The sequence below is a fragment of the Contarinia nasturtii genome, unplaced genomic scaffold (genome assembly GCF_009176525.2).
Source record: "Contarinia nasturtii isolate CC-2019 unplaced genomic scaffold, AAFC_CNas_1.1 Cnas_scaffold_187, whole genome shotgun sequence".
NCBI classification, from domain to species: Eukaryota; Metazoa; Arthropoda; class Insecta; order Diptera; family Cecidomyiidae; genus Contarinia; species Contarinia nasturtii.
In genome coordinates, this window is record NW_022197544.1 from 4,072,774 (window position 1) to 4,099,662 (window position 26,889).

General features: G+C 35.0%; 2 protein-coding genes across 2 annotated transcripts; one reads left to right on the forward strand and one right to left on the reverse strand.

The window, feature by feature from the left end:
- Positions 1-11,755: 11,755 nt before the first annotated feature.
- On the reverse strand, positions 11,756-13,194 carry LOC116336779 (modifier of mdg4-like). The gene is made up of 3 exons (XM_031760898.1): positions 12,975-13,194; positions 12,052-12,897; positions 11,756-11,979 (listed from the first exon to the last, which is right to left on the reverse strand). The coding sequence occupies exons 1-3, from the start codon at positions 13,192-13,194 to the stop codon at positions 11,756-11,758; spliced, it is 1,290 nt and encodes a 429-aa protein (XP_031616758.1).
- A 3,656-nt stretch (positions 13,195-16,850) lies between these two features.
- LOC116351576 (toll-like receptor Tollo) lies at positions 16,851-25,831 on the forward strand. The gene has a single exon (XM_031783701.1). It carries the CDS (start codon positions 19,682-19,684, stop codon positions 23,822-23,824), a length of 4,143 nt encoding a protein of 1,380 aa, XP_031639561.1. The 5' UTR covers positions 16,851-19,681; the 3' UTR covers positions 23,825-25,831.
- Positions 25,832-26,889: the final 1,058 nt, after the last annotated feature.

Here is a 26,889-nt window from a genome sequence, read left to right on the forward strand (position 1 = left end):
TTTGGTCATAATCGCTCTCTTTCTTTCTTTCCACACATGTTATATCGTCGTTTGTCTGTCGCCTCAGTTGGCTTTCGTCGAAGGATCGATACTTTTCAAAAGGCATGTAATAAAATTGTTCGAAAAAATTTTCGTGGTGCACACACACACAAAGTCTCATTGTGTGTTGGTTTGCCGAAACCGTTTTGTATTGCATTTGTATAATATTGACTATGGCCAAGCGTGCTATTACGTTCATTTGCCCAAAGTTGCCATGGTCTAGCTCTTTTGGCTTGTCACTCTCTCTATCTCTCTCATTCTATCGCTCTGGTTATGGCATCTGCCTTCAATAGGCAAACGGCAATATTTTACATATTGCATCATTGAATCATTTTCAAGAATGCTATAGTACATTTATTTGAAAATGTTCAACTTTCGAAATATGCGCATATTCCCTTGCAGTCCATTCAGACCAAATCATTAACCAAACGTCGGAACATTTTCTATCTCTAGTGAACATGACTTTCAACTATGTGTAAATGTAAACGCATTTGTACTCTTCTTCATTTTTCTATCAATTCAATACAAGAGTAAGTAATACACATTCCATGTATATATATATATGTGTGTGTGTGTGCGTGTGGAAAGGGTTGCTTTCATGAATAGCAAACAGATTTTAATTCATGCCAGTTCATCCATTTAGGCACTCACTCGTTTCGGTTTTCGATTAAACTGTTATTTGTCCATTAAATAGATTGAAGCGCAAATATAAAAAAAGCCTAGATAGTTGAAAACCTGTTTTGTCCTTGAGCCATTCATTATGAATGAAAACTATGATTTCGAATGTAATTAGGTATAATTTTGTGGCTGGTCTTGCTTTTAAAAGCATTCCATTTTTTTCCAAGTTCTTTCATTTTTATTCTACTGGGTTATTTCAATAAATTTCACGACCGTAAGTACATTAGGGTTGCAATGTATATGATGACACGAACCAACGAACAAGATCGAGTGAAAAAAAAATATGGACACACTCGCTCTGCGTAAACAACTACCAATTTAATAAAAAAATTAACAAGACTTTAAGTAGTTTTTTTTTTTTTCAATTTTTCTTGCTTCGTTTTATTCTCTAGCTCTTATGGATTTTACTGAAATCGAACGAAAATTCGAAGCGCGTTAATTGTTTCCATACGGAATAAATGTTAACTAGCCTTATAATAGATAATAATGGTGGCCGTCAAGAAAATGACGAAAAAGAATGAGAATAAAGGTCTTTTTTTTTGGTTAAAATTTTCTACTTCACCCACTTCAAATTGAATGCATTTTTTGTGTCGTGTTTTTTTTAATTCTCGTCGAGTGTTCATAAATGCATTTCGTTAATGGACGAGCATGCATGTGCATATTTTGACTGACACAAACATCGCAACGAATTTAATCGAATAAAACCACTTGCATTGTGTCATGTACAAGAGAGTGAACGAGAGAGAGAGAAACAAGAGATCACGATTGAGTTTCAGATGTCCAATGCACCTTTTAATGCATTCCATTATCATTTACCGTTTAATTTAAAAAAAAAACCACAGCGATGCCAAATCAAATCATCTCTAATAGTCATTTTCCTCTTTAGTGCCTATTTACAGACACACATTGAAAAAAAAAAAAAACAGAATTGATTCTTTTGACTTAATCTTCCAAATATCATATTTAGACAATATATTAAAAAAGCACCGACCAAAATAACAATAACACAATGAAAGGGAAATTATTGAATTGAATTTGGAGAAATAAGGAGACCAAAATAAATACACGCACATACAAAAATCAAATCCATATTCGACATTAGACACAATGAACTGCATGAAAAAGAAGAAAGAGAAATATAAATATATGGAGAAGTCGCATTTCGAATCGGAATATCAACAACGAAATCAGTATGAATCTTGGGCATTGAAAGGAGATAGAGAGGTAATAAAATGTGCGGCCATAAGCAGAATTCATAGATCAACATAAAGAATGAAGCACACACACATTTATAAAAAAGAAAATATGCTCCGTCATAATCAGAAACGCGCGGTGAACAAGAAATCCATTGAGTGTCTTATTCTCTTTATCGCTTTCATGTTATCTGTTCCCGCAGTCCATTTTCAATGAATCTTCGTGTGCTCGTTTTTCTCTCTATCTATCTATCTATCTCCATATACGTTATTTTTTTCCTACTCGTCTAGTAGTTTTTATTTGCTTAATTCCATCTCTTGCTCGCTCACACTTCCCGGTCGAAGTTCTTTAAAATATGCAATGGGTACCGCAAACAGACATCAAAAATACATCGTATTAAGTATAAATTGATTCTCATCATCATCTTGTAGTCGTTGTAGCCATTGCTGGTTGTCTTTTTTTTCTTCTCTCAAATAGTTGTTCCTTTTGCTCCGATTTTCAGTATTACTCGCCTTCATTAGCATCGAAAATCAACAAAAGAACACAATCGACTTCATCGACAATATCGAAACATCCAGTAAAATAGTTTAAACATGTACTAATCCTTTTGAGCACATTAACGACCCTTTCCATTTCATTGTGAAAGAAGACATATGAGGTTGAGAGAGATACGACTCATATACATGCAGCAAAGAAACAAAATACAACGACAGAAAAGAAGAAGAAGGAAAAAAACAGCGCGCACACAACATAACTGAATACGGCAACAACATTACGAATTGTACGCTGCAACAATTGCTCCAAGTTCGACTTGCGCCATTTGTTCGCAATTCAAGACCATGCTGAGAGCGCATTTATGATGAAAATTGTGCGCATACAAACGAATGAACGAGCGAGCCAGTGTCGATCGACCAATGCTCCACATAAATGAATTCGTTGTCGCAGTCGTCGTCGTCGTCGTCATCGTTATAAAAACAATAAAACAGCATGAAGATAAACCGCGCGCGCGCGGCAACTTCATAACTTGAAACAATAATGCTCTCAATATGATTGAGATGAAAAAGATCAGCCGTTTGCCTCATTCCCCTTTTTGTCGATTACTAAGTAAATTATGACAAATTGTTTGAATTATATATATTTTCTTATGGATACACTCCGTGTATGTTATGCTTATGCATAATCGGAATTCAGTCAGGCTTTTTCTTTACATTTTTCGCTCCTTTCCATTTCGTTTCGTGTCTCTTCTCGTTCGTTATTTACGTTTTGATGTCAATTCCACCATCTACATGTGATCAAGATACCAGAACTGAAACACAAATACACACACACACATAGAGAGAGAGAGAGAGATAATAAAAAAACATTGCGCACGATTGGCATGATGATGCTGATCATGCTTTCAGATTAGCCGGAATGAAACATTGGCAATCACAAAGTGCCAGACATTGTGTTATTGAAAAAAAAAAAATTGTGTGAAAGAGAGCAAAACGAAGATGGTATGAAATGATGAACAACCGAACAACATCAAAATCAACAGACACATACACATTGTTGTTTTATTATTGTAAATAGGAATTTTGATTGAAAATTTCAAACAAATGTGAAGCTATCGATAATTGCATCAATTTCCACATTAGTAAAGAATGCAATAAAAGAAGAAAAAAAAGAAAACGATCAAAAAACCAACCCCGTTTAGATGTCGGGTAACATTGTTTGTTTTCCTTTCTTCGTCTCGTAACCATCATATTTCAATCACACCGTTTTCCTTGTTAAATAAAATGAAATGTAGAAATTTAGTGTGTCATTAATGAATTTATTTTGATTTTTTTTTTAAATGTTTGTTTATCATTGGGGAGAAATCACAATTCCCGAAACGAACAAAAAAATTTATTGCCCTTAAAATCGAAAATCGAATCGTTTTTATGAGTACATTTTACTATCCGCGCTATCCCTTGGTTTCTTTATTTGTTTTATGTATGCGAAAGAGAGCGAGTGAATGAATGATCTTTTTTTATAATTCACGATTTTCATGTAAAAGATCACCGACAATTCTTTTTTATCAATACTTACTGTGATGCATGTATAGTGGATGTGAACATTTTCTCCCATTTCAAGATATATATTTTAATAGGATATTTATACCCATCGGATAATAAGGCACTGTCCACAGACCAATCTCGGCCAAATCGAACATCGAACAAAACATAACAAGAAACCTCATCGCTGTCATGCTAAAGTTTTGCATTAGCAGCAGCAGCAATAAGAAGGAATCAACCGCAAACAAGACACTTGAAGAAAAGGGTCTGTGCAGAAAGATGCGATTTACACACATTTTGTTGGTGGAAGAACTACAGGCAAAATAATCACATAACGATTTAAATCAAGCGATGAATATTCGAACATGCAGAAATCTCGTCCACAGCGGAGCACACACACACATACTCAATAACACACTTACATAGAATCGTGCTTCAAGTGGGCAATCAATATCCGATGGAAAATAATTTCAACGTATGCGCACATGGATCAATTCCTCTAATGAAAATAACACATTTTAAAATAATGTGCCGTGCCTGTTTTCGTGGTGGTGCAATGAGGGAATCGACAAGAAGATGAACATGAAATAGAGAGAGAAAAGAGAGGCAAGGAGCAAGAGCAAATAATCAAACATATCCCAAACTCGAATAGAATGATGTCAAATGATACATAATCAAGATTGTGAATGTTGATTTCTGTTTAAATGTGTCTTTGAATCGGCATTTGATTGAATTATATTTAAAATAGATTTTTTTCTCTCTCTGAATAAATGACTCTGCAGTGTGTGTTTTCGTTGACTGTGGACTTGATGATACTTATTCGTTTACTTCTTCTCGCTCTCACATTTTATTCGATGTTTTGATCATGGTCGTTCTCTTCGGAGAGATTTTTCCACTTTGTCTATGAACAATTTTTCGTGAGAGATAAAGAAGGGAAAAAAAATAAACTGTCGTCCATCGACCATGCCATCGACATGAACAAATCATGAGGCGATCAATGGGCGAGAAAGAAAATCTACAACAGGCGATACATGTCTTAAAGAAACAGAAACACAAAACCGCGACACCATCAAAATCTCGTTTACGCGCTCTCTCGCTCTCAAATTGGGCGATAGCAATAAGAACAGCGCGACACAGAAAAGTCGACACAGAGAAGAACGAAATGAGAAACGAACACACTAAACAAAAAACAACAAACGTCGAATAATGAACGAAAATGTTTATTTATGGATGCATTCAATTTTATTGATAGTTGAGGTGCAATAAAGCAACGTAACGATCTGATAATGCTGATTTGACTTTCTCACTCTCTTTCTCTGTCTTACATCTTGCATCGTCGCAAGATGCGCACAACTGCATGTCAGCAGTCAGTGTTGGATTGCTTTGATTTTATACTCTCAGTATCTTTCGTTCGTTCATTGGTTCCCATTCCCATTGTTATTTGTTTATTTCGCGTTCCGAATTGAACGAAAAAAATTTGAAATTTTTTTTCTCTTCCTCATCGAACATTATTATTTTCCGTAAATGAAATGAAACTGAAACATGAACTAAACATGAAACGATGTGTTGTTACATTGATGGATTCGTGATTTATGTAAAATACATGACGGTTTATATACATATAATATGAAAACGGGAATGATATCGTGCATCGGACCGTTCGATCTTTATTCGTTGTTCGAAATGAAGAAAATAACAAATCAACAAAATCAAATCGTTGGCATTCATTTGAAATGGCCAAAAACGAGCCCGTATATATGGGCTTGCGCGCAAGCGTTCGTGTTCATCTCTCATCATCAAATCTGGACAAAACAAATTATACAATGTTATTTTTGGTATCGCTGTTTACGTTGTCGCTGTGTGTATGTTCATTCCCGCGTCTCATTTTCTCGTTATGTTCGGGTGTGATGCGACCTCCAATTTTTTGGGATGTCATGTCAAAATCAATAGCTCGAACATGCCAAAGAGATCTATATCAATAGCATTTTTTCTTATTTTTTTTTTATTTCGAAATGAAACAGAGAGGGAAAAAAATATTCATTTAACACCTTTGAACACACATAAATGTCATTGCACGTTTTTCGATGAATTTTATCGATTGATCCTTTGATCCACGGAATGTGCACGACCCACGTTCAAATCCATTGGATATGGGAACATGGCATGGCATTGGAGCCTGTACAGTGCACACACACACCGCGAGCGATTGAGTAAAAAGAGTCTATGTTTCTGCTATATGCGTTCGTTTTGTCAGTTATTTTTTCTTCTTGTGTTGCTGCCTGCTGCTTTTGGATAAATTTTCCGTCCTGATTTCAAAAGAGACTGAATCAACGACGAACAGGTGAAGGCGCCGAGGTGTAGAAATAAAAAAAACAATTTTCTCTCACTTTAACAGTGAAAATGCCATTTTAATGGGACTTTTATACACAACACATCCAAATTGAAGACATTTAATAGCGATTTCATCTGCTTGCTGCTGCGTAACACACCAGAACGAGATTCAATATTGAAATATGACCTGCAACAATTGACTTTTTGCCATCGACGCAATAGTCGCCTATTTAACACAGCACATGATATTGAGAGAGAGAGAGAGAGAGAGAGTACAGAGCAAAGCACAAATGTACACCAGACTATGAAGAATTGGAGAATGAGGATGGAAAACGATTTTCATTGAAATTTGTTATTCGTACATCAAGCATCGAATGCGTTTGCAACTACAACACTCTTGCACTCAGCATCAATAATCATAATAACGACGTACGCTTTTTAGCCCATTGTCAAACAGAACACAGTGCGGCAAAAAATGCACTCGATTGAATTTAAAATATATATCAAGTTGTTATATTTTGTTGTTGTTGTTATTGCTGTGTATTGTTGATGAACGCATGTTCATCGTTCGTTTGTGCATTCGTTTATTGGCAATGTGTGGCTGAGCGAACACTGTGTGTTTTACCAGTGACTTATTTGTTGTTGTTTTTTTCTCTGTACTTTCGTCGTCGTTGAGGTCTTGAATAAAATATTAATTGCACGTATCCAAAATTTTGTGAAAATTGAGCGGTGAATCAGTGAATGGACCTTCAGATTCATGTGAGGTGAGGCAACTGCAACAACAACAATTATACCCGATACATATATAGATGAAAAATGAAATGAAAAAAAACGGCAACAACATCATATACACCAAAAACGGCAAAAGGTAACAGATTGCAATTTTCTGTTTGATTGAATCACGGCTACTAATCTGTCCGTAAGTGTACAGTACACCGCACACGTCAACATTAAACGGAAGAGACAAACAATAATGAAATAAACAAACAAAACTAACGACCGTTAACAATAACAATCAATTTGAAATTTTCGAACAGCACATTCGCGCCAACATGTACATTCATCGATGGATGTTGGTTGTTTTTTTTTTTTTGGTTTTCAGTTCGCTTGAGTTTGAGCTTTTCGCTCTCTTCCTCGATGGCACTTGACAATGAGTGAGTGAGAGTTTTCGCGAATCATGATAAATGTATATGTATGTATGATATATATTGGATATATTTCCGAATAAATAAAAACAAAACACGTTTAACCGCGATCAAATAGGATTTCATGTAATTTTGGTATTGATTTGCAGCGTCTCGCAGCACAAAAAGAATGAATCAAACATATTTGTATATTATGGTTACTTTTTTATGCGCTCTCAATCCTTTTTATTCGGTTCATTCAATTCGATCGTTGTTCAATATCCATCACACACACACGCACACACATTTTCAACCAAATATCATTTGGCGAACAACAATTTTTGTTGTTAAAAAATATGTAATCAAAATGCAGAGAAGAACATCACACAACATGACGATAATCCAAATAAAAATCCAGGAATTTAAAAAAAATAACACAGAGATAGACACCAGGGTTCGCAAATCCGACCGAGGTCCGACCGCCGACCGACCGCCGATCCGATCCGAACCGAAAATACTCGGAGTTCGGTCGGCGTCGGAACGAGTTTTCCATCGGATTTTTTTTCGGAATTCGGTTTTCGGATATTGATCGGATGCTCACAAAATTAAAACCAATATTTTTTTTAAATTGAATTAATTTTTCTTTTGTACCCATTTTTATTAATCGTCAATTTATCTCATTCATTCGTTTTTAAAAATTTAGATCATTTTAAATTTCTATTCAAAAATAACAATTGTTCGATGTGCGCTGTATTCAATCGATTTCTTCTTCTTGTCAAAATATTGCCGGCTGTACTGAACATTCGTTCCACTGAAGCGGACGATGCAACGATTGGTGCAATTTTGAGAAATTTTTTGTACAGTCGTGGGAACCGTGAATGATTGACCTCCCACCAGTCAATAACATTAATATTCAATGCATTTGGAACGCCAAGGTTGATGTAATCTTCAATTTCTTGACTCGCATCGTTCTGTGTTATAGGTGGTGAAGAGCAATTGTCTTGAAGTTTTTCAAATATTGATCTAGATGAATTTTCGGTGGACGGTCCGACATCTTCGTGCTCCATTTCAGTGTGAATTAGGATGTTACCTATACTTGTCTTTATTTGATCAACAATTATTCGACGATTGACGGTCTTAAAACTATCCATTCGTTTCCATGCCGGATGGAAGAAAGCCCATTGCTTATAATCTGCAGGCAGATTTGGTATAATATCAGTTTTGATGTAGCTTCTAGCGGTTGTTTTCATTTGACGAACAACGGCTGAGTCATTGGCTTTTGAATTATTGTGATCCAAAATCGTTTCAATCAGCGGTAGAATTTTAACACAAGTTACATCCAAATCACCCTCAGTTTCCTTGCTTACATACTTGTACGGTTCCAAATAGTCACGGATCGAAACGACGGTGTCGTACGGTAGTTCATCTAATAGATTGGCTAAGTCTGGATTGGTTATTTTGTCGACGATTTCCTCATAAACTTCTACGAAACTGTACAGCATATCGTAAATTGTATTCCACCTCGTAGAAGCATAAGACACCAAATTTTTCGTCAATTTCGAGTTCAAGCCATTAACTTTCATATATTTCACAATACGTGACACTTGCGAAATAACATCTTTTGCATGTTCGACGGCATGAGTGATGATGTTATTGCACATATGGTTTATGCAATTAAATCGGGTATAGTCCTTCAAAGATGCAATCATATTTGTACCTCGATCAGTAATGAATACGATTGAATGGAGATTTGAATACAATTCGTATTCGTGAATGATAGACATGATTGCTCTATTTATGTTGTGAGCAGTCTTCCGTTCTTCAGCATCGAATGATTTAAGAGCCATCACTTTAGACTCAAGAATCAATTTATTTTTGGAATCACGGTGCATAAAATGAATATTCATTCCCAAATAGTGAATTTTGTTCACATCATCTTGCCACATATCAACGGTAATACAAATAATTGATATTTCCAAAGCAACTTTAATTTGTAACATTAATTTTTGCTTCTCTTCGATGAACAGTTTTTCGACGTTGTTTTTAATCTGAAATATTGAAAAAATATACCAAAATTAGTTGAATAGAGTTTACTGAAACTGCACGGTGCACAGTACAAGCTACACACTATACACGGTCGGTTAGTGTTGGGAACACTACGGCACAATATGTACAGTACATAGTTTCAGTATTTTTGTATTAATGTTTATGACGTACCGTGTTTGATGCCGGCAACAATTCCATAAACGATTCTTTTGATATTTTTCCGTATTTGCTGGCGACAACTGAAGTTTCAAACAATAATTCGCCCAATCCCAAACCTTGAATGGCATTGAATGGTCTCATATCTCTAGCACAGAAATTAACCGCAGCACGGACTACCGTTGCTTTGTCTGTCTTTGCGAAATTAACTTTTTTCCTCTGGACGAACGATAGCAGAGAATTACCGTTGCTACAAATTTTATAATGTTCTTTCAGATTGCCTGAAAAAGAAATGCGATTTAATTTAAATTAGAAATTATCTTTGAGAAAACAGAGAAAATATAAATATGAATATTGAATACAACACTTACTTGTGCCCCTTTTAGTAATGTACGTGAAAACTTTGTTACAATTGGAGCAGCAGACGAAGTCATTTACGACCTTTTTATCATTTGTAATTATTTCACGGAATATTTTCCAGTACTCTGCAGTGTAGTACCGTCCGGTTTTCTGTCGTGTTTCATATTTTAATTCCCTCAACCCTTTTTGTAATTCGGTTCTTTTTGCAAATTCTGCTTCGCGAGCACTCGAATTTGATTGTGCTATTTCAATAAAAAATCAAACCTAATTTAATTATTCTGAATTCAGGTACATGTACATATTAATAATTTTTTTGTGAAAGTCAGCAAACATTGGTATGAGAAAACTATTTAACGCACCATCATTATCGATTACATTTGAGTTTTGATCACTTTGGTCACTTAACCGATTTTTTTTCCTTGGCTGTGTTTCAATATCCTCTGTATTGAAGTCCCTTAGAGATTGATTCATGATTAATATTAAAATATAAACCGAAACACAAAAATAGACAGTTCGAAAAATATTCTACATGAATGTTCGTGTTTGATGAACGCTCACTTGAAGAATGTTTCGTTGAAGAGTATGGACGGTGATTTTTTTCCATTGCTCTGTGCACAGTGCACTGCATACCAAAAACACCGTTAGGTGTGTTTGCATAAATGACAATAGCACTTTGACGTACAAAAATGGCCACTTTTTCGTAACCAATGAAAACGCACCTTTCGTTATGAATTCGTTTTGGCGGCAATCGGTGCACGGTGAAGCTAATTAGAAACAACAGTATCATCACTTGCAAACGAACAATCTGACGAAACACTCATTGAGCGTGGATTAAACATATAGGTGAATATAGAATATTTTTTTCTCTCGGTCAGTATTTTTGGCTATTTCTGTGCATTATAATGCGATCGAAAAAGAATATTAAATCGGACAAAAAATCGGTCGGTGTCGCTACACGTCGAATGACACATTTAGAAAACGAGAGAAAACAAGCAAAAAAAAAATGTTTGCTGGAAAAATCTAAAAATTTCGAAAACCGTGTCACAACAAGACGAATGGCCAAATTGAAGAAAGAAGAAAGATCGCCAATTATCATTCAAAGTAGTGAGGAAAATCAAAAGAGAGAGAATGTTCTTCCGAAAAAGGCACCAAAAAAAAGAGGGTTAGTTGAATCAACAGTAATCGAATACGACGGTGATTATGAGGTATTTTTGGTTGGAGATATCGTTTGGGCAAAGCTAAAAGGTCACCCGGTATGGCCAGCTAAGGTAATTTTACTTGAAAACGTTGTCAAAAATATGAAAAAAATCTGACCGAATTTTTCGACTATTAATCGATTTGCTATTTTTTATCTTCAACTAGTTAATACGGATAATTTCTTTTGCACCGTTCAAAGTCGAAGTTCGTTTTCATGAGGATGGACGGACCGCTATCGTATTCGAATCACAAATAATACATTTGTTGTCTGGATTTATGATGGTGCATATCGCGAAGAAAGTTCGTGAAAATAAAAAAGTCAACATTGCAGCAAAATCCGCTATGATCGATTATTTTTTTTCACATGATTTGCATCTCAATATTTGACCTACAAATAAATTGAGCATTTAAAAAGTTTTTTTCACTGAAACAACAGTATTCAAATACCTGAGTTAATAAGAGCCTTTCAAATAAACGTTTCAACTATTTCATAAAATACATGCGCTGTGTTTTTTTCATTATTTTCAAAATTTATTGTTTCCGTGAATAAAGTTTGGTTTCAGAACAAACTGTTGACAATAATTCTTCACATTATCAGCCACATGTGTGTCTTCCGATTAGTATGCACCGATCTCGTTCATCCAACTGGTCGGTATGCACCTTTGCGTGACACTTCTCTCTACTTTTCGAGCAGTACCAAATCAATTTTTTTCCCATCAGTGTCGCCTCATGAGCATTTTTGGTGCGCAAATTAAAGGTGTATCCGTACAAATGCAACGATGGTTTGTTGAACTTCGTTCTTCCGTATGAAATAATGCCTTGAAATGTGAATATGAAATTTTTTAGAAATATGTGGAATGTAATTGAATTTGTAGATGTTCTTAACTCACCCTCTTCATTCAAGTGGATTCTTGACGTATTCGATTCGTCGCTTGATTCGTTGACCCAGTCGCTACTTTCATTACCGTCGTGTTCATCGTCGAGATTATCATTTTCTATCTCATCGTCTTTCGACATTGAAAATGACGGTGACCAACTGTCGTTCGAATTTTCATTCCTTATCTTAAAAAATTTTGTAAGCGTTGATAATGCCTCATCAATCTCGCCTGACACAATTCGTCGCTTCGATGGTAGTACACTATCATCAATCGTGCTATATTTCCGTTGAAAGGCACGTTTTGGTGTTTGTTGTTGCACGAATGAAACATTGTCGTCGCTATTGTATTCGGAGTTCATTAGGTAGCTGGTTGGATCAACATTGTGTTGTTGTACGGTGCGCGACGGTTGACTTTGTAGAACATGTGAGTGTGTTGACGCCGCTTTGATTGTTGGGCGAGTTTGTGCGGACTTCGAATGATATAATGGCAGCTGCAAATCATTAGTCTCCATAAAATTCGCGCTTCGTTGTTGCGCAGTGCGCGACCGTTCTTTTTGAACATTTGTTTGTGTTGGTGCATTGGTTTTCACGGAATTTATTTGAGCTTGCATCAACCGTGATTCACTATTTTTCATGGTGGTTTGTTGTTGAACGGTGCACGACTGTTGCTTTTGAGTGTTGTGAGACGTTTGCGATGACAATGGCTGCCAATCATCATTTCCAGCGATACCTTTGATCTGTAGCGCTTCGGCAGTGGCAATGAATTCCGCCAAAATATTTTTAGGCACAGTAACCACTCCGTGGTACATAAATTCAACCAATTTCATGACCACATCAAATGAGACGTCTTTCAAAAATACTTTTTGACATGAAACAAGCAAAGAGAATTTTGGTTGAAGTTGTTAATTTTAAAATGTCCGAACACTAAATACTTACCAAATGCGTGCTGACTAACCGGCATTGATGTAAACATTTCTTGAAAGTATGGCGAACAGACTGACAATACCAAACGATGAACTTTGATCAATTGTCCGTCGACGGCCAATGTCATATCGACAAAATCACCGTTGGCCATAGATTCGTATATGCCGGTTGTGAAATTTTTCATGAAATTATTCCACTGTATCGAATACCATTCGTTGTCACCGTACTCCATGATGGATGAATGAATTTATTGTTTTTGTTGGAGGATGTTGGTTCACTATTTGGTGAAAATAAAAAACTGTGAATGCAAAATCTATGTCTAACTAACAAAATATGTACTCAATTAGTTCTATATTTACCTCGTAAATATTTTCTCCTATTTTCTGCGGTAATTTTTCAATTTCAAATTTGTTTCAGTAGTACTATGTCAAAATGTCTTTCACTAAAAAATGTATCATTGATATTGACAGTTTTGTCAAAGCAAAATTTGAGATTGCAAAGCAAAGTATCGCCATCTATTGCATTTTCGATTAGTTACTACATGGTGATCTTCCGTTCACATTGGTTCACATAATTTTTTAAATAAAAATGAGTTATTATCTAGATAGGATTTTTGGATATTTTGAACAATAAAATTTTATTCATTTTGACTCAAATAATATTTAACCATTTGGTAAATATAAAAAAAAATTATTTTCATTAAATTTTTCCGAACTCCGAGCACCGACCACGACCGACCACCGATCCGATCCGATCCGAGATATTCGGAGATCGGTCGGCCTCGGATTGAATATCCTCGGCGTCGGATCGGCGTCGGAATCGAAAAATGGCCGCCGTTGAGAACGCTGATAGACACTTTAGAGACTGATGTGGTATTTTGTGCGAGACGGTAAAAAAAATATTGTAGCTGAATAAAGCGACGACGACGCAAAAAAAAAAATGCAATAAAAGTGAACATTAAAATGAAGTGGAAATAAAATACGCGCGATGGAAAGGGAAAAAGCGGGAGCGAAAAGGCACGTACGCATAGCGAAATGCAGAATAAAAAGCCACGCAAAATACATCTAGGAAAGAAAGGATAAAAAATAATACGTACACACATGGCTGGCGAAAATTATTACATATTGTGTTGTTAACTTTTTGCCGTTTGTTTTTTTAGCTCTCTGCATCTGTTTTAAAAGGCGGAGCAACCGCGCGTATTCAAAATTGATTTTTTTTACATAATAAAACAACAGTGAATCAACAATGGTAACAGAATTCTTGAAACTTATTCGCATATATTGTGTGTATGTGTCACTGTCGTTCGCTCGCGCCTCACACACTGGATTTGCCAGAACACTTCAGCACACAGCTTGTGCTCTGATGTGTGTGTGCTCTCTTTTTCTCTCTCTCTCTCTCTCTCTCTCGTGCTTATGCTGCGCGAAATAAATTTCGTTTCGAGTGCAAAAAAACAACAACAGAATATAAGAATTATAATAATGGCATCAACGAGAAAATGATTATTGTGTCCACAAGCGCGTAACGAGTGTAGTCGGGGTATTTTGTTTTTCCATTGCGAAGCGCTCAAATGACGTCTAAAATGGGTTTTCTTACAGCTAGTAATCGTCCAATGCTTGCTTGTAATTCTCTTTCTCCATTTTCACCCATTTCTCTTCCTCTCTCTCACTCTCTCTCTCTCTCTCTCTCTCTCTCTCTCTCTCTGTGTGTGTCGATCTCTGTTGCTCTTTGTGTGTGTTCTCTGTTCTCACTTTCTTAGCGCTCAATCTTCAAATATTAACATTTCGGTAAAACTTTTGCTAATTCCATTATCCGGTGTTTTCCAATTTATATGTCGTATAATACGATACATATTACACACATGGTACAAAGTAAACAAATATTAAATCGATCTGGCTCGGTGGTGAGAATTCGAAATTCTGCAATCCTCTGCTCTTATTCAATTTTCATTCACCAATCCCGATATACATTTGGCCCGATCCAGCTTAATATAGTGAACGATTGAACACATATGTGTGAGCAGTGTCTTTGGCTAAATGCATACACCATGAATTTCGATATAAATGTAAGCTAAAATGCAAAAGGAAATGGCCCAACATATTTCAAATAGATTCCTATTCTTTGGTTCATTGTATTTAATTTGTGCACACATTTTTGGTTTTACAACGGTTTTTCAATTTGCTTTTCGTCCCATTGTATTACCTGCTCACTCATTCTCTTTCTCTCTTTGTCTTCAGTCTCTTGGTGATTTCTTGCTTAAAACATTTTTTTATTTTATTTTCTTTTTGTTACGACTTCGTTTCGGTTACATTGTATACTCGTGTTCACCGATTGCGTTATATTCTCTTGCATCTCGACAAAACTGAAACGTATGTAACAGAATGTATATTTCAATCTATCGAAATGTTTTTCGACACACACACATATAGTCATCTCGCTTTAATCGTAAACAAAGAAACATGCAAAGAGAGAACATTTTACCCCCTCCCAATCTTCATAAATTTTACGCTCTTTTCACTCTCTCCGCATGACAACCGAGAATTCCGGCCAACATTGCATTCATGCACAGACCAACGTAGCGCAACATGCATTCATGAATGTTCTTGTCGAACATATTTCGCTGAACTAGGATATGGTTTTTCTTCACTTATGCTTTACGAGAAGAACAACAAAAAAATCACATAAAACGAATTCGTTCGTTTCGGTTTGGTTTTGTCGAAAAGAATTTAGAAAAAATGACAAACCGAATCTTTCGTTTCATTATTTTCGGTAAATCATTTTCAATATTTTTTTTTATTTTTTTCCAAAAAAGTAAGAAATCTACTTTTTCAAAAAAAAAAAACGTAAAAATCGTTTTTCTCCGACTCTTATTTTAAATCATTTCGCATTCATTCATTCACCATTTTCAAATTGAAAAAATAATAATTTATCTAATTATTTAAAATGAAAATTAAAAACAGAAGAGAGAATTACTTTCGCTTATTCAAACCATATGAAATTCTTGTGTATAAAAGTTTAAAAACAAATCAGACAGATCATAAGAACTTTTCTAAAGAATTATACGAATGAAACAGAAAAATATTCGTATTTACTATATACTCTCATACACTTGAACATGGGGTAAACACGAAGTGCTCATGGCCGGAGAAATTCCATTGAGCATATGAACATTTGCTGATGCATGAAAGAGACAAACTTATCGGGAGAAAAAAAATGTAATATTGCTGTTTCAACTGAGAGAATATGTATTCCAACGATACGAAGGAGAGGTTGAAAGAGAAACTGATTGGAAACAGATGGCATGTGTGCACAACATGCTATAGCTGTACGCTGTGCTATGCACCATGTATGCTGAAGAGAATGGTAACATTGAACGAAAAAATGTGGATGAGAAATGTGAGCGAAACAACATACATGACGAAGGAGAATGAAGCATGCATTGTAATGAATGAATATACAGAGTATATGTGTACGGTGCTATGGTTGTCTCACTTTCTCCAACAGTTGTTCGCATTAAACGGATTGCCATTGGGTTCAACATTCATAGTCATTAAATAGATGCGATGGTCGTGCATTGAATTCAGTTTTGAATGAACAGCGGGCCGGTAAAGAAGTGAGCCAGAGTTTATTCGTTTTTTTATTCATTGAAAAAGAAAACAGAAAACATAAACATACATACACGAGCTAAAACATAGAAGATTTAATCTTGAAACGGTTTTAAATGAATTCGAACAAAAGTAACTAAGGCCATCAATGCTATTCATTCCATTTTTTAACAATTATTTTCAATTCGTTTAATTTGTGTTTGTTTTTAATTTTTGCGTCATAAATAAATTAAAACAAAAAAAAAAAAAAATAGCGAACAAACAAAATAAATGCAAATAATGCGTACAGTGTTTGTAATATATAATATTTGTTTTGTAACCGATTTTGTTTGAAAAATATTTGTGATTAAATTCAATTCTCCAGTGAAAATAACTCGAATCGATCGAAAATCTGCGAAATAGAATTTTTGTCGAGAGTGAAGCAAACGAGAGAAAATAAAAGAAGAAGTTGAATTCAAATAAAAGAAAAGAAAAAATTGGAAATCATTGAATGAAAATCGGTTCAATTGTGAATTGAAGAAGAAATCTATAGATGAAGTTTTGGTGTGCAAACTTAGAGAAACAAAATAAATATATATAAAAAAAAGAAGATAGACGAGCATTGAAAAGAGATCAGGAACTGACAAACAAAAATAAAAGAATCATTGTGGAGTTTTGTTTGTGCACTTGAGAAAATATAAATCAAAGTGTGACTCAATATAAAAGTGGCCCGAGTAAAACTGAATTTATAGTTTGAAAAGTATATACAATTTATTGTTGACAATTAAAAAAAATATTTATGAAATAAAAAGGCCAAACAAGAAATTAAACATTGTGTCAGCACCAACGGTTAACAACAACAGAAAGGAAGAGAATACAAACGACTGACAAAAATGTCTATGAAACAAATTTTCAAAGAAGTGATATGACAACTCTGATAATAGCAACTTGAACTCAACCAACAATTGTTTGTGCAGAACATTTTCAGTGTTTATATGTTATAATAGCACAGTGTGATTTATGGAAAGAAATCAAAATCCGAAAAAAAAAGACGAAAGAAAGTCTAAATATAAAGCACTTATACAATATACACATAGACGCTGATAAACGACGTCAACAACAATAACAACAATTATCGCATACTCGATACTTTTTTTTCTTTTCATTCTTGTCAAATCGTTTTATTGCATCTGCAATGTTAGAGCATACTCGAACAATTTTAATGCATTTCAGACATGCAATATTTACAAATGAAAACCATACTGCCATATCGAATTAAATGCACTGCAATTAAGCTGAAAATTGCATCAATCCATCTATAACATGTATATACAGCCAAAATAAACAGTAAAAACGACGACCAAAACTTGAAAACTCTAATTGAATGTGTTTTGAAAAGCTGTGTGACATCATATGGGGACAGAGAGTTTTGTGCATACAACAAGAGATAAAGAGAAAGACACCGACAACAAAAAAGTAACATAAACATTGCGAAGAAAAACTTTTTGATAGCGCATACAAAAGTCAGATAACAGCAACATTACTATAACAAAACGACGACAAAGTTTTAAGAGCATCGACCAACAGCAACAAAAATGATTTAATATAAACGCTTGAATAAAAAGAATATAAAAAAAGAACGAACGACAGAAACAATCAAAATTCAAATGCGATCAACGTCGAAAAAAACTCAACAACAACAGCAACAAATCTCAAATTTATCCAAACGGTAATGATATAGAGAGAAAAAAAAGAACCGAGAGAATAAAAAAACTAACAACGACATAAATATTTATTTCGTCGGTATTTGGTGGTATTTAAAATATATACAACAAGAAAAAAAAGAGTGAACGCGATACAACGTTTTATGTGCACGCATGTTGAAATCTATAGAGATAGACACGTCGCACCGAAATTAAATGAGCCAAACTAATAAAATCTACAATCGATCGATGTCTATGCCATGAGATCGATATAATTACCATCTGGGAATCTACAGAGATAGATCGAAAGAAAAGAAACAAAAATCACCAACAACAACAACACACGAAAAGTTATACAATTTTTGTTTAGTTTGGATTTTATTTCGTTCATCTCTTGAGAACGACGAGAAAAATTCAATAAATAAAAAAGCGAAGGAAAGAAAGCCGCATCGAGAGAAGAAAAAAGAGAATTGCACGACAAATCTCAATAAGAAATATATCCAAAAGAGGTAGAAAAGGCACAACGCGGGCAAAACTAAAATATTTTGTCGTTTTTTTTTTCTTTTCGAGAGAAGAAAAAATCCAACACATACATAGATCCGAAAAAAGAAAGAAGGCCAAACTGAAGAACTGTGATTTGTTTCTCTCTTCATTCGTTTTCGGCTAGTTTATTTTATTTGTCTATGCACTGCACCGAGGCAAACCTACGATGAGTGCTTACCAGTCAAAAAACCAAACTGAAAACGCAATATAAAAAGGCACCATAGACACAGAAAAAGAAGCCGAGGAAAACAGAGAATATATAGAGGAACAAAAAAAAATACAGTTTTTTTTTTCGTGCGTTTGACTTTCGAGTGTGTTGATTCAGTTTCAACTGCTCTTTATTTTTACCATTCGCTGTGTTTGAATTCACATCAAAACTCAACATTGAGACACAGACGAGAGAGCGAAAAAAAATAATAATAACGAAAACGAAAAAAGGCATTCAATCTCTACCGAAAATAAAGCAGAGAATGAACAAAAAATCACGTATGGAGAAAAAAAATCGACTGAAGGATTGAAGGAGTACACTCTCACATACACGATATATAGAAGAAGAATCTCAGCATCGACCAGAAAACAGAAAACGACACAACGAAAGAAGAAGAATACCAATCAACAACAAAAAAGAAGCTACATCAAGGCAAAACTTATTTTTGGGTGTTGAGAAAAACGTATATCTGAATTCTAAGAACGAAAGAAAATAAAGTGAAAAAAGACATTGATATTGTGTTGCCTATGTTGCATTCCACATATTTTATGCATTTTAGAGTGCAAAATTCATAACGAGAAAAATACACTCAAGAGGAAATTTTATTCGGTTTGTGTAACACAATACCGAAAAATCACTTCAAACTCACAACCACACACAAAAACACACACACACACAGACACAATGATGACATCGTCAAAGCAAATATTCAGTGTGATACTGGCAATTTGTCTGTGCATCACATTAGTTACAGCCCGTTCATCTTTATTGGGACGAGCGGATGCAGCACCGCGCGGTTGTAAATGGCAACGATTGCCCGGCACCGACGCCTCAAATGACACATCTAACGTAAAGCATATGCTTCAATGTAAATTAAGGACAATTAGCGGTATTGATAATTTACTTAGTAATTTAAGTGTATACCAAACGGATCGCATCTCGGCCATGCGACTTGAATGCAGTGACGTTTTATTTTTTGAAAGTTCACTGGAAACAAACAGCCAACATGCGGGCGTTTTTCTAAGCGCATTACGTAATTTAAATAATTTAACCATAGAATTTTGTAAAATTCGATATGTACCATCAATGGTATTGCAAGGTTTACGTAATCTACGAATATTATCGCTGCGAACGCATAATTCCGACTGGAGCCCAATGAATTTGGAATTGCATCCGGAATGCTTTCGTGGCCTAACTGAATTACAAGATTTAGATTTATCCGACAATAATATTTGGAGTTTGCCAACGGAAGTATTTTGCCCGTTGTATTCACTAAAACATTTGAATTTAACAAAAAATCGTCTCACCGATATCGCTCAATTGGGCTTTGCTGGCTACGGTAGTGGTTCATCAACGCCAGGCAAAGCATGCAACACCGGTTTGGAAGTGCTCGATTTATCACACAACGACATTTCATCGTTGCCCGACAACGGATTGTCAGCATTACGATCGCTCACAACACTTATGCTGCAGGAGAATTTACTTATTGAGATTGGCGATCACGCACTGAACGGTCTACAATCACTTAACATATTGAATATTTCAAGCAATCGATTAGTTGCATTGCCACGAGTGTTATTCCATTCATCACCACAGCTCACGCAATTGTATTTACAAAATAACACATTGGCAGCCTTGGCACCTGGTTTACTCGAACGTCTTGAACATTTAGAAGTATTGGATTTATCGCAAAACGATCTCACATCAACATGGATCAATGGCGAAACATTTGCCGGATTGATGCGTTTGGTCGTTCTAAATTTGGGACACAATTCACTTATGAAAATCGATCAATTCGTATTCCGTGGCTTGTACAGTTTACAAATATTACATTTGGATCACAATGACATCGATACTATTGATTCGGGTGCATTTGTTGATTTGAAAAATTTGCACGCCCTAACACTGTCATCGAACAATTTGAAACGCATCGAACCATACCATTTTACCGAATTGTACGTGCTGAACCAGCTATTTTTGGAATCAAATAAAATCGAATCGATCGACGACAATGCATTCGAAAATCTCACCAATTTGAATGATCTTAGTTTGAATGACAATTCACTCAACGAAATACCGAGCTGCTTGCAGAAATTGCATTTCCTCAAATCATTGGATTTGGGCAAAAATCGCATTGAAACACTACACAACGACTCATTTGATGGATTGAAACGACTATTGGGATTGCGTTTAGTCGATAATCAACTAACAACCATCGCCCGAGACACATTCATTAAATTGTCATCGATTCATGTACTGAATCTAGCATCAAATCAAATCAAACAAATCGATCAGTCGGCGTTTAGCTCGAATCCAACATTGCGTGCCATTCGTTTAGATAATAATCAAATTCAAGATATATCGAGTGTGTTTACATCGTTGCCAGACCTTGTGTGGCTCAACGTATCCGATAACAATATACATCAGTTCGATTACAGTCATTTGCCGGCATCACTTGAATGGCTCGACATCCATAAAAACAATTTATCGCGATTGGGCAACTATTTCGATGTACGCAATATCACGCAAATCAAAATGCTCGATGTTTCGTACAATAATTTGGCTCGCATCGATGATTCCAGCATACCGAACAGTATTCAAACATTATATTTGAATAATAATAAAATTCGTGAGGTCGCACCAGGTACGTTTTTAAAGAAACGACATTTAGAAAAGGTCGTATTGTATGGCAACCAAATACGTGAATTGGACATTTCGGCATTTGCATTGAATCCAATATCCGATGTTAAAGAGATGCCACAATTTTATATTGGCGATAATTTGATTCATTGCGATTGTCATATGGAATGGTTGCAACGCATTAACGAATTAAGCCATTTGCGCCAACATCCACGAGTACTTGATTTAGACTTGGTTATGTGCACCATGGAACACGAGCGCAATGGTGTTGCGGTTGTACGACCGCTAATGGATTTAAAACCACAAGATTTCCTATGCAAATACGAAAGTCACTGTTTTGCCTTGTGCAATTGCTGTGAATTTGAAGCGTGCGATTGCAAAATGACCTGTCCCGATCGTTGTACATGCTATCATGATCATACATGGAGCGCAAATGTTGTTGATTGCGGTAATGCTGGCTACACCAAAGTACCCGAACGTTTGCCAATGGATGCGACAACAATATTCTTGGATGGCAACGATTTGGGCGATCTGTCGAGTCACATGTTTATTGGAAAACGAAAATTGGAACAATTGTACTTAAATGATAGCAAAATTTTGAGCTTACACAATCGCACATTTAACGGTGTGCCAAGCTTAAAAGTTTTACATTTGGAAAATAATCAAATCGAAGAGTTGCGCGGATTTGAATTCGATCAATTGAAAAATTTGAATGAATTGTACTTGAGCGAAAATGCGATTGGACACATTGGCAACAATACATTTGGATCGTTGAAAAAATTGGAAGTTTTAGCGCTAAATCATAATAAAATCACGAATTTTGCACCATGGCATCAATTGACATCCGCATACGAGGCCGGTTCATTGTCACAATTATTGTTGGAGGGAAATCGTTGGCGATGCGACTGTGAAAATCTACTAAAACTTAGCGAATGGATCAAAGAGTTCCAGGGTGAATTTGATGTTACCCGAATGATGTGCGTCGATAAACGTTACGTTGGCGAAATGATCAAGCATTGCGAAGAAGCACTTGAAAATGGTAGCGCAACATCGGCTGTTCAACGTACGGTCATTGGAAATGGTTTAATCGGTGGCAATTATGTGCCATTGTTGGCTGCTGTTCTCGTTTCAATCATTGGCGCCGGCCTATTGATCGCATTAGTCTGTGTATTGCGACAAGATTTCCGTTTGTGGGCACACGCAAAATATGGCATACGTCTATTCAAAGATCCAACTCAAACACCGGGCAAAAGTGGCGCTGAAGAAGGAGACCAATTGTATGATGCTTACTTTGTTTACAGTATTCACGATTCAGATTTTGTACTACAAGTCATCGCATCCGAATTACACAATAGCGGCTACAATTTATGCTTGCATCATCGTGACATTCATTCGTCGGCATATCTGAACGATTCATTACAAAGTGCGGCCGATATATCGAAAAAAATCATCATCGTCGTATCGATGGCATTCTTACAAAATGAATGGTCACAGCCAACATTCCGTTTGGCATTACAATCGGTCATCGAAAATATTCGTCCATCGTATCGTCGTCATAAAATTGCGCTCATTTTAACCGCACCACTTGAGCTTATCGTTATGGATGCTACAATGCAATTATTGGTACAAACATGCCCAGTCATTTGCTGGGGTGAGAAACGATGCTGGGATAAAATTCGATTTGCATTACCCGATCTACCATCGCATAATCGTTCAATCAAAAAATTGGGCACCGTATCGCGCAGCCCAAATTTACGCTATACACCAGCACCAACAACACTTGATTCATGGTGTAAAAATCATCCCGGTTTCGCTGTGCCAATGAACAATGCCACAAATATTAGCATGGAAGTGGTTGAACAAATGCACCAACAAGCCCAACAGCATCAGCAACACCAACAACAACACCATCAACAGCAACATCAACAGAAATTGACACAGGATCAACTGTCACTATCACCAATTTCACTGTCACGTCAATCAAATGCGGCCACATCACCATCGCATAGCATGAGCATCACCGAAGATGAACTGTCTTGTACATCGTCTCACTACGAACCAACAGCCACATTACAGCAACAAACAAACTACGTATGTCGTTCGACCGCCTCATCGCTCGGCCATGTCTATTCAACGATACCAGAAACACCGCAAATGAATCGAAATGGTCGTGCTTACTTCGTCTAAGGTGCGTGCACAAAAAGCAAATAGGCATACAGCATAAAAATAAACTACGCATTTATATTATACCCGAGCCACATCCACAAGGCTACTCCAGTCACGGTAATCATACTCTAAAAGAATATTTATTTGAAAAGTAAAAAAGAAAAAAAAACGAAAAAAATTAACCATTTCATGTTTTTCACCATATACGTAACCCATAAATGTGTATAGTTTAGTCGAAATCAAAAAAAAATCCTTTCTATTTTCCTTCCGTTTTCATTTTTTTTCATGCAAACAAAGAAATTAAAAAAAAAAACTATATTTTTCATTCACTTTAATCGAATACAAGACACATACTCTTTTTGTGACACACGCACACACACACAAACTATACTTGAAATGAAAATAATATTGCTAATGTATAAGAAATACAAAACCGAAGTAACTATTAATTAGAATCACAGGGAAGAGATACGCGTTCTTTTTATTTCATGTTCTGTCTGTAGTTTTGTAGTTTTCCTGTGTTTATATCGATTTTTGTTTTCCTTTTTGTTTGAGACACAGAGTGCAAAGAGTAAAAACACCTGTTATATGTAACCATGTATTTGACTACACATTTGCGCAAATTGATGAACAAGTTATTTGAAGCCATTGACCATCGCCATCGCCATCGACTCGATGGTGGATTAAATCAATGAGCCCAAACATTATAGCCATCGATTTTGCAGTGTGTAGCGAACATGTTTTTTTATTAAATCGACCTTATCGTTTCTCTGGAATCTTGAGCAACAACAACAGCAAGAAAAATTAAAGAAACGCTCAAATTTGGATATATATAACATTTAAGAAACACCCCCTTTTTTAACTTACACCTAACAACAAATATTTGCTACCTGAATCGGAACAAAATCAAAAAAAAAATACACACGCCATCAATTTTATAAAGAGCAACGTATTTCATGCATAGAACCTCATACTTTATCGAAATGACTACCGAATTCAAAGTAGTTTTTTTTTTGTTCTTCGCATCGAAAATCGATTGTTTTGGTTTCGTTTTGGATTAACATGTTCAAAATTTCACTGAATCATCGGTTTTTATTCTGTCGTGAATATTCAAATTCGTTGACAGTTGTTTTTTTTTTTCTTTCTTTCTGTTCGTGTCAATGTTTCGTTGACAAAACACGAAACATAAATATAAAATCGATTGTAATCAGTAGTCCATATCAATTCACTTTATCGTATTTAATCAGTTTCGATAATTTATTACGCGACTTCATATTTGACAAGCAATTTTCCACAATCGTCAACGCATCTCATCGTCTATATATGCTAATATAAAATGACTGAAATCACTTAGATAATAACAATACGATTTAAACGGTTATTAAGTGTTCACGTGTAAAGCGTTTTCGTTTTTCGATTTTTATTTTTTTTTATTTAATTTTGCTTCAATTTTATTCTGAGCATTTATTTTTGGAATCGTTGACGAATGGGAAATGTTTCAATCAAATCGGTGGTGTGTAAAATTGTCTCCAATTTGAAAATCACCTACGAAAATTGTCCCGGCTCCATTAAATATTCAACTCGTTGGAATTTTTAATTGCTACTTCTCTCACATTCCGATTCAGTTTGGCATTTCAATGGGAACAAAAATTCGATTGACACACACGAGAACGAATGAAATAAAACGAATATAGAAAATAACGGAACAATTCATTTAACTAATTTGTTGTGTGTTTCTTTTTATTTTCTCATCAAATTGAGACTCAGATTGTTTAATAATTGATAAAAAAAAGATGTGCTTACACCATATATGAATAAAATATATATAGAACAAAAAGAGTTTCGGTGTCATTACTATTTGTAAATGTAATGAAAATACACACAGTAGAACACCCCGAACGAAAAAGTGATAGGATTTATACATTGTAATCAATTAATCTAATTGTACTGCCATTTGCCACACCATATGACTGCCACAAACATACAATAGAAAAAAATGAAAATATACACGCGCGCATTCACTGTAATTTAAAAAGAAAAAAAAAACACTCACACAAAATTAATGTAATTAAAGAAATAAAATCTAATGATTCAACACTTAGCTATCATAAAACATCCCTCGGATTGTAATAGGAATTTAATATAAAAAAAAGGAATGGAAACAAGGAAAGAAAGGTGATCGAAATTGTAATGAAGGGTTCGATATATATATATAGAAACTTGCTAAATGCTCAATATTTGTTTTGATATTTCGAAAATCGAAAAAGCAAAGTGAGAGAAAAACATTCAATTGAAATGATAAAGTATCTGTTTTAAATGTTATAAATCTTAGAAAGTATCTTTTTAAATGAAACAAAACACAAAAATTAACTGATGATGATAGATAAAGAAACGAAACGAAAAGAAAACGGAATGAAAAACAAACCAAGTGATATTAGTTTTAGTGGTCAAATTTCATTGCATAAATGATATTAATTTAAATTAATTCTATTTCATTTTAATGTCCAATATTATTTAGTTATTGCGTTTTTTTTACATTTTCGATCTTATCATCAAAGAATCGACGATTCGACATTTAATTTTTATTTTGTATAAAAACAAACTAAAAAACGATAAAAAAAATTCACAGAACCAATGTATTCTCGCTGATCATCTCGATTACTATATATGTATGTGTTTCATTTGGCTTTTGCTTGATTTTGTTTTTGTTTTTTATATTAATACACATTGTAAAACGCACGAAATTAGAAAAAAAGAGACTCAAACAATTTTAACATTTTTTACATGGAATTCGAGATAATTAACTGACAAACAAGACAGAGAACAAGAAACAGATATATTATATATATATGAAGAGACACATATAAAGAGAGAAAGAGATATTTATATTATGTGAAATGATCAGCGATATGATTTTTATGACTTTTAATGGAAATAAAAATGTGCTAAGTTGAGAGAGAAAAAAAAGAGAAAATGCCAGAAATGATGAATCGAATCGACTGACGAAACGAAATGATATGTCACATCTTGTTTTTTTTTAGCAAATTAATTAAATCACGCTCGAGATTTATTGTTATGTATAAGAA

Bases quoted from the DNA above. Each gene is read 5' to 3' on its own strand.
- LOC116336779 (XM_031760898.1), bottom strand. From the start codon at position 13,194: ATGGAGTACGGTGACAACGAATGGTATTCGATACAGTGGAATAATTTC. The intron at 12,898-12,974 runs GTAAGTATTTAG...CATGTCAAAAAG, and splicing joins GGTTAGTCAGCACGCATTTG to TATTTTTGAAAGACGTCTCA. The intron at 11,980-12,051 runs GTGAGTTAAGAA...TCACATTTCAAG, and splicing joins AATCCACTTGAATGAAGAGG to GCATTATTTCATACGGAAGA.
- LOC116351576 (XM_031783701.1), top strand. From the start codon at position 19,682: ATGATGACATCGTCAAAGCAAATATTCAGTGTGATACTGGCAATTTGT.